The sequence below is a fragment of the Lactuca saligna genome, chromosome 9 (assembly GCF_052625555.1).
Source record: "Lactuca saligna cultivar CGN05327 chromosome 9, ASM5262555v1, whole genome shotgun sequence".
Taxonomy (NCBI): Eukaryota; Viridiplantae; Streptophyta; class Magnoliopsida; order Asterales; family Asteraceae; genus Lactuca; species Lactuca saligna.
In genome coordinates, this window is record NC_136425.1 from 60,243,002 (window position 1) to 60,255,076 (window position 12,075).

General features: G+C 33.4%; 1 protein-coding gene across 1 annotated transcript; it reads left to right on the forward strand.

Annotated features, from left to right (window-relative positions):
- Positions 1-883: 883 nt before the first annotated feature.
- Positions 884-2,659, forward strand: LOC145018228 (sec-independent protein translocase protein TATB, chloroplastic-like). Its single transcript, XM_078976129.1, has 5 exons — positions 884-1,284; positions 1,461-1,582; positions 1,703-1,762; positions 1,872-2,181; positions 2,276-2,659. The coding sequence occupies exons 1-5, from the start codon at positions 1,041-1,043 to the stop codon at positions 2,404-2,406; spliced, it is 867 nt and encodes a 288-aa protein (XP_078832255.1). The 5' UTR covers positions 884-1,040; the 3' UTR covers positions 2,407-2,659.
- The last annotated feature ends 9,416 nt before the right edge of the window (positions 2,660-12,075 follow it).

Here is a 12,075-nt window from a genome sequence, read left to right on the forward strand (position 1 = left end):
GACTTGAGTTCAAGATCATCACTTTAGAAGAAAAAGAGCAATCATAGGAGAAGAAGAAGTCATTCGTTCATGAAGAAACCCTAAATCGGTTTTTAAAGGAGGAATATATCATTTATTGTTTCGTCAATAATTATTATGTCATGTCATAATAGTTAAGCAAAGTCATCATTTAACATGTAAAAGCCACTTACCGGTGGGTAATATTTGAGCAGAACATATAGTTTGTTGGTGTTTTTTGTACGAAAAGTTTACTTGGATGTTGTTTTTTGAACGATTTTGAAACATAGTTACCCCTTTGAGTCATTTCCTCTTGTTTTTTTCCTTTACTTATTTTTTACCGGTAAATGTCGGTTACCACAAGGTCAAATTTGAACAAAAATGTATGGTATTTTTTGTACAAATGTTTTACTTGGATAGTGTTTTTGGACACACCAAACTTGAATGATATTTTTTGAATGATTTTAAAACATAGTTACCCATATAAGTCATTTTCCCATAGTTTGTGCCTTTGTGGTAGGGATGAGCGTGGGACGAAACCGATACGTTCCCGATTTTCCGAATACCGAATTTGATCGAAAGTTAATCCCTAGTACCGAACCGAATTAACATCACCGGTACTTGTACTCGATATCAGTATCGGTATCGGCGACACCAATTCCCGAATTTCATATATTTGGAGTACCAAGTATCGTCCCATATTTTTAAATTCGGTACGATTCGATACCGGTTCCGATAAGATACCAGTACAGGATCAAGATTTGGAATATACTAGGGGTATTATAAAGTTTGATCGCGTAGATTTATCATTCTATTCTATAGAAAATAGAAAAACGTACCCGATCTTTTTGGAATAGGCGAACGAGTCCTAAATTGCTTGATAGACAACTACCACAAGTCCACAATCACATGAAACCAGGATTATGTTGGGCCCAACATCCCAACCAATTCCAATCGCCCTTTCTTTCCAAGATTTCCGATTTTCCCTAAATTCAATCTCAGATCGATTCACCTTTTAATCTACAAATCACCACACCAACATCATGGCTTCCGCGATCTTCAATCCTCCATATTTATCTCACCCTTCATCGTCATCATCAATATCACCCAAAAATTTTAGAAAACCCCCCATTTATGCTTCTCTCTCCACCTCTCAGATATCATGCTCTAAAACCCCAACCATTCGTTCTTTAACGTGGGTTCCTCATATTGGTTTAACTCCATTTTCTTCTTGGAATGGTCTCAGGACAAATGGGTCATCAATCTTCCTTCAATCCTTGAAATTAGGTATATCTTTTAGATGTCAATGCTAGTATATGTCAAAGGTAAACTTGTATAAGATTCGTTGCCAATTCATCATCTACATCGTGTTGTATGCATTACTGATAAAATTCACCATGAAAATTTGACAACTTTCACATCGATTCGAGGCTTGAATGATTGGGTTGTTTTGGTGGTTGCAGAAAAGAGAAAGAAATGTAAAGGGAAGGGCGTTTTTGCATCTTTATTTGGAGTTGGAGCTCCTGAAGCTTTAGTGATTGGAGTTGTGGCTTTGTTGGTTTTTGGTCCTAAAGGTCTTGCTGAGGTGCGTGTATATCCCAAAAACTTCATTTTGTAATCTCTTTCTGTTTTATTATCTCTTTTAGGATCTTATCTTTGTTTCAATACCATGTTTTCTTGAAATTCTAACACACCTAAACCGCAGGTTGCTAAAACTTTGGGAAAAACTCTGCGTTCATTTCAACCAACAATCAGGGAATTACAGGTAATGCGTGTTTGAATGTATGGTTTCAAAGTGATTACTTATCGCAACTTGAAGAATAAGAATCCGATACTGATTGAATGTTTGAAATGCACAAATTACTCCAAAATAGGAAGTTTCACGGGAATTCAAGAGCACCCTTGAAAAGGAAATCGGCCTTGATGAGCTAAAAAATCCTATACAAGGAAATTACACTTCCACCTCACAAACCCAAATTCCTCCTGATACCCTTCAGAATTCTCAGTTAACAGCAACACCACCTACCACCACCGATGATGATTCTCCGGCAACCACAACCACCCCAGAAGATCCTCAGGCAACAGCGACAACCACCCCTGATGTCAGTCTGGAAGATTCCGGTGACACAGCAGCAACTCCGGCTGTCACCATGGAGGAGGATTCTCAGCCTACAGTCGACACTAGTAAGACCCTGTTTCTCTTTTCTTGATATTGTGGTTGTTAGAACTTAGATGAGGGTATTTTAGACATTTGACTGTAACTGAACACTTGATTCAGCAAATGGGTCTCCTTCAAGCAGAGTGTATACGAGTGAAGAGCTGTTGAAGATCACCGAAGAGCAGCTGAAAGCAGTTGCTTCACAACAGCAGAAAGAGGAGCCACCATTGAAGCCCGAAAGTGAGATGTGAAGTTAAAAGGAAATACGGTTTTTGTTCATAAAGACATGTTGAGAGAGAGAAAGAGAGAAATTTATAGTGCCACGTAAGTTCTACAATCTTTAGGTTGTGAGCTCAAGTGTCTTTTGAGATATGTTGGTGTGTGAGTTTTATGTGCTCAAAAAAGTTAGGAACTTGGTAGGTTAAAACAAGTGTAAGATTTTGTACTTTGTTGTACATTTAGCTGATTCTTATTGTTTCAATTATATCATGTTTGATTTAGAAATGAGAAGAATGAAAAATTCCACCACTGCCATTATATGATTGGGCTTTATCTTGAATCCAAAGTATTATAAAATGGTCTAACAACTTCAAAAATTCATTCATTGAAGCAAACAAGCATCCATGAAGCTTTAACTCTTCATTCTAATGAGTATAACAAAGGGTTCAATTTTGCTTATAACCAATGTAAGACATGTGTTTATATTGGACATAGTGTAAGAGTTATTGTTCCCTTGATCTTGTATGATATTGACATAGTAATCACATGCAATGGATGTCTAACCTTGTAGGATATATAAATCTTGTCTTGGAAATGTTTTGCTACTACATATCAAGGAAGAGCAACATATATCATAGGAATCCAAATTTGAATTGATAAATTTAAGTGACAAATTGGTCATATTCAAAGTACAAACATTGAAGAAATCTTGAATCGATTCAAGATGCAAAGCTCCAAGTTTTGGAACCTTGCAATATAGCATGGTCAATACTGAGCAAGTATCAATGTAAGACACATGAATAAAGCTATTTTGGATTCATCCTTTAAATTCATCATGTATTTAACATCATGTATTTAATGTTATGTACCAAAGTACTTAACCATATATCTAGTATATCTGGAGCATTATTCGTAGATATCAATAAAAGGATAAGTGATTGTCACTATAATTTTGTAACGGGTTTTCTTAAGTGCTTATATGGGACTTAAGACATTTGAAGTTTATATATATATATATATGGTTGTAAAAATCGGTCTAAGCGGCCGATAGCACCTAGGGGCTTGGCGGCCTCCAACCGCCTACGAATAAGAGTTAGAGGGTAAAAAAATCGGCATTGGTCAATATCGGACCCAAAATTGGGCTCAAAAGAGACCACTGCCCCCAAAGCATGGTTGGATCTGAATTTCAGTGAGGTCTTCTACCTTTTTTATAGGAATGTTTGCCCTTGGTTTTTAATCCCACCAACGATGTGAGATACTCAATTGAAAAAATACAGTTAATAGAGTTGAGAGCTGCTCAAACTCAAAATCAACAATTCATTCTCTTATTCTTCTATTTTCTTATTCGTATGTTCAGAGGATGTTTTGGATTCTCGATTTGATTGGAAAAGCCTACTCCAACGATTTCATATGCTTTTATTAAGATATTGGATTGTTTTTTTTTCTTTAATCCGGGATCAAACATTGGGCTGAAGAACAAGCATCGGAATTGAGAGCTGCTCAAACTCAAAATAGTCGGAATTGAGAGTTGCTCGAAATCGATGGAGCCTCACCCATCGCTTCATGTATCATCGATTCATCGCTTCATCGGAATTCGTCGATTTCACCTGATCGACTCTCTCTCCCTGTCGTTAGCGATTGAATCAGACGGAGTGATTGTTAATTTGTTGTTTGTCGAAACACTAAGAAGCAATCAACTGTCATCACAATTTTGGTTGTTCGCGTTCTCAATCATCGTGACCAGTCGCCCCTACCCCATCAAACCACGAAACACGTAACAAAAACAGATTGTAGTTTAATAGCTTAGGCTCCTTCTTCTCCTTCTTCTTGTTATATATTGGTTGGGAATTCGTGAATTTGTGAATCTGTAATCACTTCTAATTTGTGTTTGGGTTTGATTCTATTTGGTTGTATATTGGAAATAAGCAGTTGTTTGTATACTGGAAATAAGAAGTTCATGTTTGTGTGTTATAATTTGTGTTTATCAACATGCATATAATGTGCTCGATGAAATGCCTGATGTGGTTAAAATGTTGTTCTTTGTTCCAAGTTCATGTTTGTGTGTTATAATTTGTGTTTACTTATATTATTATGACTAATGTTATATTTATTAATTTTTTTAATACTTTTTATAATAATTAATGGTCCCCGATTAATCACCGCCTAGTCGATTAATCACTTAACCCCAGTCCACCGATTAACCTACGTCGAGCGATTTCTACAAACTTGATATATATATATACACACACACACACAAGGCGAATGCCCGCGCGTTGCGCAAAAACACCTATATAGTTGAAATCTTTACAAATATATGTTTTTTTTAAATATAACAATAACTTTGTTAAATTTGATATAATAATTCATACACGAAATTGATATAATATATTGATTATTTTGATTTATATTATAATATATACATATATTAAAACTACATAATGTCAATCGTTTGAATGACCTCTACCCACGCGGGTTATTGATAAATGAAAATAAAAAATAATATATGGTTTAATGTTGTTTGTTTTTGTTAATTAACTTTTTAAAATTTATTTGTGTAACGTTTTAATTTCTATCATTATAATTATTTAAAACATCAAAAAATATTTTTGTTTTTAAATGTAACAATATAATCGTTTATATGAAGTTAGTTTTAACTATTGTTATTGTAAGTTATGTTAGGCTACTTATTCGAAATTTTAAATGATTATAAAAATATCTTTACGAAATATTGTAGTTAAATTGAGATTACAATTTAGTTTTTTTTTTTCATTTAACACTACAATTTATCACTTTTAACTATTCACAAAATATTATTTAGGGTTTTTGAAGTGAAACTTAAATTTATATTTAAGTTGACCATGTAATATTAGATTTAAATTAACAGTTTAAGTATTTTATCCAAACTATTCAAAAGTTGTAGCTTTAAATCGATAATAGTTTACATATAACATCATATTAAATCTAATAAATTAAGTATAATATGTTAAAAATTAAAGACATAACTTTATAAGTAGAAGTAAAGATATTGTTTTAATATTAAATTTTATTTTATTTATGATTACATTTTAGGTTTGATATTTATTTAACTTTATTAACCAACTTATAATAATTATTAGAAAAAAATTAAAAAGTCATGCGAGTTTTAAATTAATGTGTATCTTGGGAGTTTTAAATGAATGAGGTTCAAGGAAAAATGATATCTTTATATATATATATATATATATATATATATATATATATATATATATATATATATATATATATATATATATATATATATATATATATATATAGGCTTAGGTTAATATATTCTAATTAATTATTATGTGTATGTATGGATGATTTTGGATCACCACTCATTTTAGTTATTTTAAGAAAGTGATTAATAATTATTATTGAATTAAAAATAATCCATAAATACCATCAAATTTCACTATAAGGGTATTTTAGTCAGTTGAGATAACTTTAAAAAAGAAAAATTCCTGATTTTGGGGGATAATTAATTTTCTTGATTTAAAATTCTGATTTTCTTAATTAATTCAGTTTTAATTGTTACTTGATTTTAATTGTTACTTAACAATTTAACTATTTTATCCAAACTATTCAAAAGTTGTAGCTTTAAAATGATAATGGTTTACATACAACAATATTTTAAAATTAATAAATAAAATATAATACGTTAAAAGTTAAAGACATGATTCTATAAATAAAAGTAAATATATTATTTTAATATTGAAATTTGGTTTATATATGATTACACTTTAGGTTTGATATTTATTTAACATTATTAACCAACTTATAATCATTATTAGAAAGAAATTGAAAAGTCATTCGAGTTTCAAATGAATGTGGTGTCTTGGGAGTTTCAAATGTATGAGGTTCAAGGAAAAATACTATATTTATAAGATATATATATATATATATATATATATATATATATATATATATATATATATATACGCTTAAGTTATTATATTTTAACTAATTATTGTGTGAATGTATGATTGATTGTGGACCACTCATTTTAGTTATTTTAAAAAAGTGATTAATAATTATTATTGAATTAAAAAATAATTCAGAAATACCATATAATTTCACTATAAGGGTGGTTTAATTGAGATAGATTTAAAAAAGAAAAATTCCTGATTTTTTGGGATAATTAATTTTCTTGATTTAAAATTCTGATTTTCTTAATTAATTCAATTTTAATTGTTCCTTAATTTTTAATTGTACCCGATTTTATTCTGACATAATGTCATTATGTTATAATAATATTTTATAATAATGGCAGGATACATATTTTCGAACATAATATATGTTTTGATTAAATGAATTTCTTGAAGAAAGATAACGTCTTTGAACCATTAGTTGAAAAATAACAATATCATTGTTTACTCATGGACACCTGAATGTAGATTTATACATATTCTTACAGAATAACATTCTTATACATTTTATTACAACTATACATATTCTAATAGAATATATATCGTCAATCCATTCTAAACGAATTATATCTTATTAAAATAGCCTTATGCTTCGAGTTGCAGAAGAAGTTGAACTCAAGTATGGCAAATCCGTAAGAAACGCTTGAAATCCGAAAACATGAAAAACAAATACATATTAGATCCAATGAAATCTCGCATATCAAAAAGTTTGTTGTATCTAAGTATATGAAATAACTGAATAAAAACATGGCCAAAGTTTACATGATGATTAATGATGAACATAATTACTTATGCATAATTAATCCATGTACAAGTATTATTTGTCATGCAAACAAACCTCTAATACTTATTTTACTCCATAAAAATGGAACCATTATTCCTTATCATGAAGAACAAACTGTACAAGTTTAGATCTCACCTCTAGTGGAATACGAGTTCGGCGATAGTTTTTGTCAAGCCAAAGTAGAGTCGCTCGTGCCTCCAAAATTGGCTACATAAAAAACAACCATTGAAGGGCATAATCCTAAAAAAATCCAAATAAACTAAGGATAAAAGTTTGTAACCTCTTGATTTGGGATCTTGAATATGAATTCATCAAAGTATATATGAGTATCTGATGAGTCAGATACACTTACTCTCACAGTAAGCCTATCTCCAATCTGTTTTCAACTAGCCCTTATAGTTTCTTGATGGTTTTCTGATGAGTTAGATACACTCACTCTCACAATAAGCCTATCTCCAATATGTTTTCATCAGAAAACCATCAAGAAACTATAAGGGCTAGTTGAGATTTGAGAATAATTATTAAAAAATGTAAAGACATGCTCTCAAAGGTCCAAGAAATTTGAGTGATAAGTTAGACAAAGCTAAAGCATTGCCAGTTTGAGCAAATGTATCGACATTTATGCGTCCTATAACCACCCTAGGGAGGTGGTTGATGAACAAAAATGACAATCATGGATAATGGACACGATGGTCCTAGGTTATAGAAAAAATTGAGAAGAAGGAAAATAGAATGAAAAGAAGAAAGAAAAAAAGAATCGAGAAGTTTTACCTGTTGTAGCCGATCCCACAACCAAATCCTTCTTCTTTCTTGACCTTTCCTGCCTCGTCTTCCTCCTTGGATCGACACCCCAGTTGTTGCTCTTTTCTCCATATCACAATCTACTATTTCTTTCCCCGCTTAAGCAAATGCACGCCATAAAAGGATTTAGGGTTTGGTTGGTCTGTTAAGACCGAAATTGTTGAAGTGATTGGATTTTTTAGGGATGATTGAGTTGAAAAGTACAGAGTAACCACGATGGTCCTAGGTTAGAGAAACAAAATCGAGAAGAAGGAAGATAAAAGGAAGGTGTCTAGGGCGGACAATGGCGGCGACAACTTTGTATCATCGGCTAGGGCTTGTAATTAGTGGAGATTGAGCGACTAAAGGAAAAAAAAAAAAAAAAAGAGTTTTGTAACATCTATAAAATTCACACGAAATTTAAACTTTTCCAATCATAATTAAAAACCATAACATTGTTTACAAAATGTTTTCAAATCATTTTCCATCAGAGTGTCCCAAAAATCATAACATAAGGATGAGAAGCGATACGGTCACGCCTTCTCCTTTCCACAATCTCCTGAAGTACTTGAAACAGTAAACTGAAAACTGTAAGCTCGAGAGCTTAGTGAGCTACCCCCAAAATACCAACACCAAACTGACAATACCATAACAGTAATAATCAATCAATCAACCAACCAACATGCATATTGGGCCATCGGCCTGACTGAACCGCCCTACCGGGCCTACAGTCTGTATGGATCTATCCCGAGCTGTCACACCCCCGAACCAGACGGCGGAAACGTCCGAGGACTGTTGTGACTCAATTGAATACCATCACAGTGAATATACATGAAACATAACATCATTCATCACCATGCATTGGAATAGTACAACTGGTAGTGTTTACATTTAGTACATTGTTTCAAAACATTACATTCCCAAAAAGTAGATTGTTCGATACTAGTTAAACAAACAACAAGATATCACTGAGTACATTTTTCCCTTCGATTTACCTGTTACCTGAGAATACAAGCATTTTGAAAAACGTCAACATATGAAATGTTGGTGAGTTCATAAGTAATGTTTGAAATATAATGTTTTGTATTGTTTTGAAAACCACCAGAAAATCCGATCTTTTCTGAAAAGAGTATTGTATAAAAAGTGTGAAGATCCGTAAGTATGCTTGTTTGTTTCTATAAATGTAAAAAGAATTGTTATACTTGGTATGCATCTCGTAGGTGTATGAATTGAAAACCCTAGGAAAACCCGATGTTTTCCTAACACTTTGAATTACGCGTTTTATATTTTGTTGTACCGTTGCGACGTGTGTATTTGATGATTCCAGGTGACATTGGATTAATTATGGATTGTGAATTGTTATAAACACGCATTAATGAAAACGACTAGTTTACAACTATACAAACGATCGCTTAGGCGTCGTCCGTATTATTCACTTAATCCAACCACCCCGACTTCGCATAGCCCCACAACCGAGGAGAAAAGAGGGTACGAAGCCCCCGATATTTCCATAAGTCGTTCAAGGCTATCGTGAATGTGAAGGGCCCTTGGCCCGACCCGCATTTGTGAATTCTCGACTTTACTAGCGGTACCAAAGGACCCTTGGGGCCCAACAGCACAAAAGCCATTGAAAGTCCTTTTACACGGAATTAGGTTATACAAGACCCAACAACATGTAAGCGAGTTTCCTTCGGGCCTAAAGATCATGTCATTGGGCTAGCTAGACCCAACAAACACGATTTGAAACTTTCGGGCCCAAAGATGGTGCATCGACGTCTGGTGTATTCCCACGTGTGTATTGACTTCCCGAAATTTCCGCGTGTGTATTGAAGTATCGAGACCGAATCAGTTCGTTTGGTAACGATTTTGGTGTTGAAGGTGTATTATATTTCGTCGGTAGTCGTGGTACTAGTATTTCATCATAACAGATTTATTGTTTAAAAACACTAGAATTTTTCTTTTTGCAACCCCTTTCTTTTGGATAAATTACAAATTTGGCCTTTTGTATAATAGAATTTCCATTTTAGTCCTTAAACCATTTTTCTTGACACTTTAGTATCAAAACTTGTAGAAAAGGTATTTTTCAGCTCAAATTTATTTGAAAAACAGTTTTAGTCCCTCAAAATGAAGTTTTCTCGGCTGAAACCTCATTTTTCGCAATTTTTACACTTTTGGCACACAATAGAAATTTTTTGCATCTTTGGTCCTTTTTATATGTGAAAAGCATTTTTAACCCTTGAAAGGGACTTGGAGCACTAGTAGTCCCCTGTTTTACAGAAAAGTACAGTTTCAGCCCCTCTATTTTGAAAATCTCGCAAAGTGGGCCTTATTGGGCCGAAATGTTATTTTTGGCCCATTATGTTTAAAATTTCACCTTTTAATCCCTCAAAAGAGTATATTTCCAGAAAATACATTGTTGAAACTGTTTTGACTCATTTCAACCATCAAAATTTGTATATTGTCATTTTGGGCCCTTCCATTTTATATTTTTAACATTTTGAGTCCAAAAATGGGTTTTTAGCCCAAAGATATTCACATTAACCAACTTGGTTATTTTTCTAGAAATGATTTGCATGTAATAATATAATTTATACTAGCTTCATACAACTTAATGTAATTCTCGGTTTTAAGGACTTTTTGACTAGATCCAACACCACAATCACATAAAAGCATATACATACACATAGAAATCACACAAAACATACATATACTCATAGATCTACACATTTGCTTGTATTCCCCCCCCCCCCCAAAAAAAAAAAAGAAACTTATAAAACTGAAAAATAGGAGGTATGAAGCTCACCTTGAGTTGTAGTTTCGGTTTTGAAGAGAGAAAAGAAGAAAATTTCGATCCTAGCAAGTCTTCTTGGTAGATTTCGAGTGTAGGGAGGTTCTAGGAGAGTGATCAAGATTTTTATATGGACTAGAAGGAGATTTTGATAAAACAAAGTTCCTAAATCATAGATCCAAACTTGATCTTACCTTAGGTGAAGAATTTGTGGAGATATCCTCTTGAAAGCTTCTTAGATCTCGAATTTTTGGAGAAGAAAGGAGAGAGTTTCTTGAGAGAAAAAATGAGTGAAATGTGTGTGTGTGTGCTTGAGTTCGGCCGAGAGTAAGAAGTGAGAGAGAGAAAAAGAGTTAGCTAGTCATGGAAGTATTTGAGTGCATGGATGTTTGAGTTTCCTTGCATGGAAGTCCCTTGAGTAATGGTGAGGTGGCACTCACAAATTTAACTTTCTTTCTCTTGGGCTTGGGCCGAGAATGGGGAGAGTGAGAGGAGGTTTTTGGGCTTTTTGCTCCTAAGCCCATATTATAGTTAGGTTGGATGATTGTTGGTCCTATAAAAATATAAATGTGATTTTTATGCTTTATTAGGCTTGCTTAGGTTAATTATGGTCCAAAATAGTCCATAATATTTGATTTATTTCACTCTAGGCCCAATATGTCCCAAAATAGTGAAATAATTGGAAGTGGGTCCAATTAGAGTCCATTTAAGGGTTCTAAGCCCAAGATAGTCAAATTGGAAGTTTATTGGTCCATTGGGTCCAATAAGGAAGTCCTAGTCCAAAATGGACCTAAACAAGAACTTATAGGATTTCCAATTGCTTGTCGACTATTTGTAGTGCTTGTATGAAGTGTTTGATTGAAAATTTGTTGTTATAGAGTAAGTATCATGCATGCTTTCATGTCTTTGATTCATAATTCTTACTTAAGTGTTGTAGTTACAAGGCACAAAATTTCTTGTTGTGACACGAGCCTTCGGCATGGCTGGTCCGTCACGTGGGCCTACAGTCTCCCGGACCGCTCATAGGGTATGATGGCCTTTAGCACGAAGCATGGCCGCCTCAACCCAACCAACAAGCAAATAACCATGTGTGCATAGCAATCATATATTGGCATATTCAAACATCAAACATATCTATCTCACTGATCACAATCATAGAATTCTCCTGTAACTAGAGTACCGACCTAGCAGGTCACTATCACACCAGCCCCTACGGATCATAAAAGCATAACATACTGTCTACCTCGATTCCGAACTAACAATTCATGACCACATGAAACATACCATAACAATAACAATTAAAGGGTCGACCTTGGTGTCGTAGACCCTATCGATATAGTGAGGATAACTCACCTCGCAGATGTCGACTCAGAAGGTAAACTCCAACCCTCAAATCATTCGA

Coding starts and splice junctions, on each gene's coding strand:
- LOC145018228 (XM_078976129.1), top strand. CDS start 1,041: ATGGCTTCCGCGATCTTCAATCCTCCATATTTATCTCACCCTTCATCG. Junction 1,285..1,460: donor CCTTCAATCCTTGAAATTAG/GTATATCTTTTA, acceptor TGGTGGTTGCAG/AAAAGAGAAAGAAATGTAAA. Junction 1,583..1,702: donor GTCCTAAAGGTCTTGCTGAG/GTGCGTGTATAT, acceptor CCTAAACCGCAG/GTTGCTAAAACTTTGGGAAA.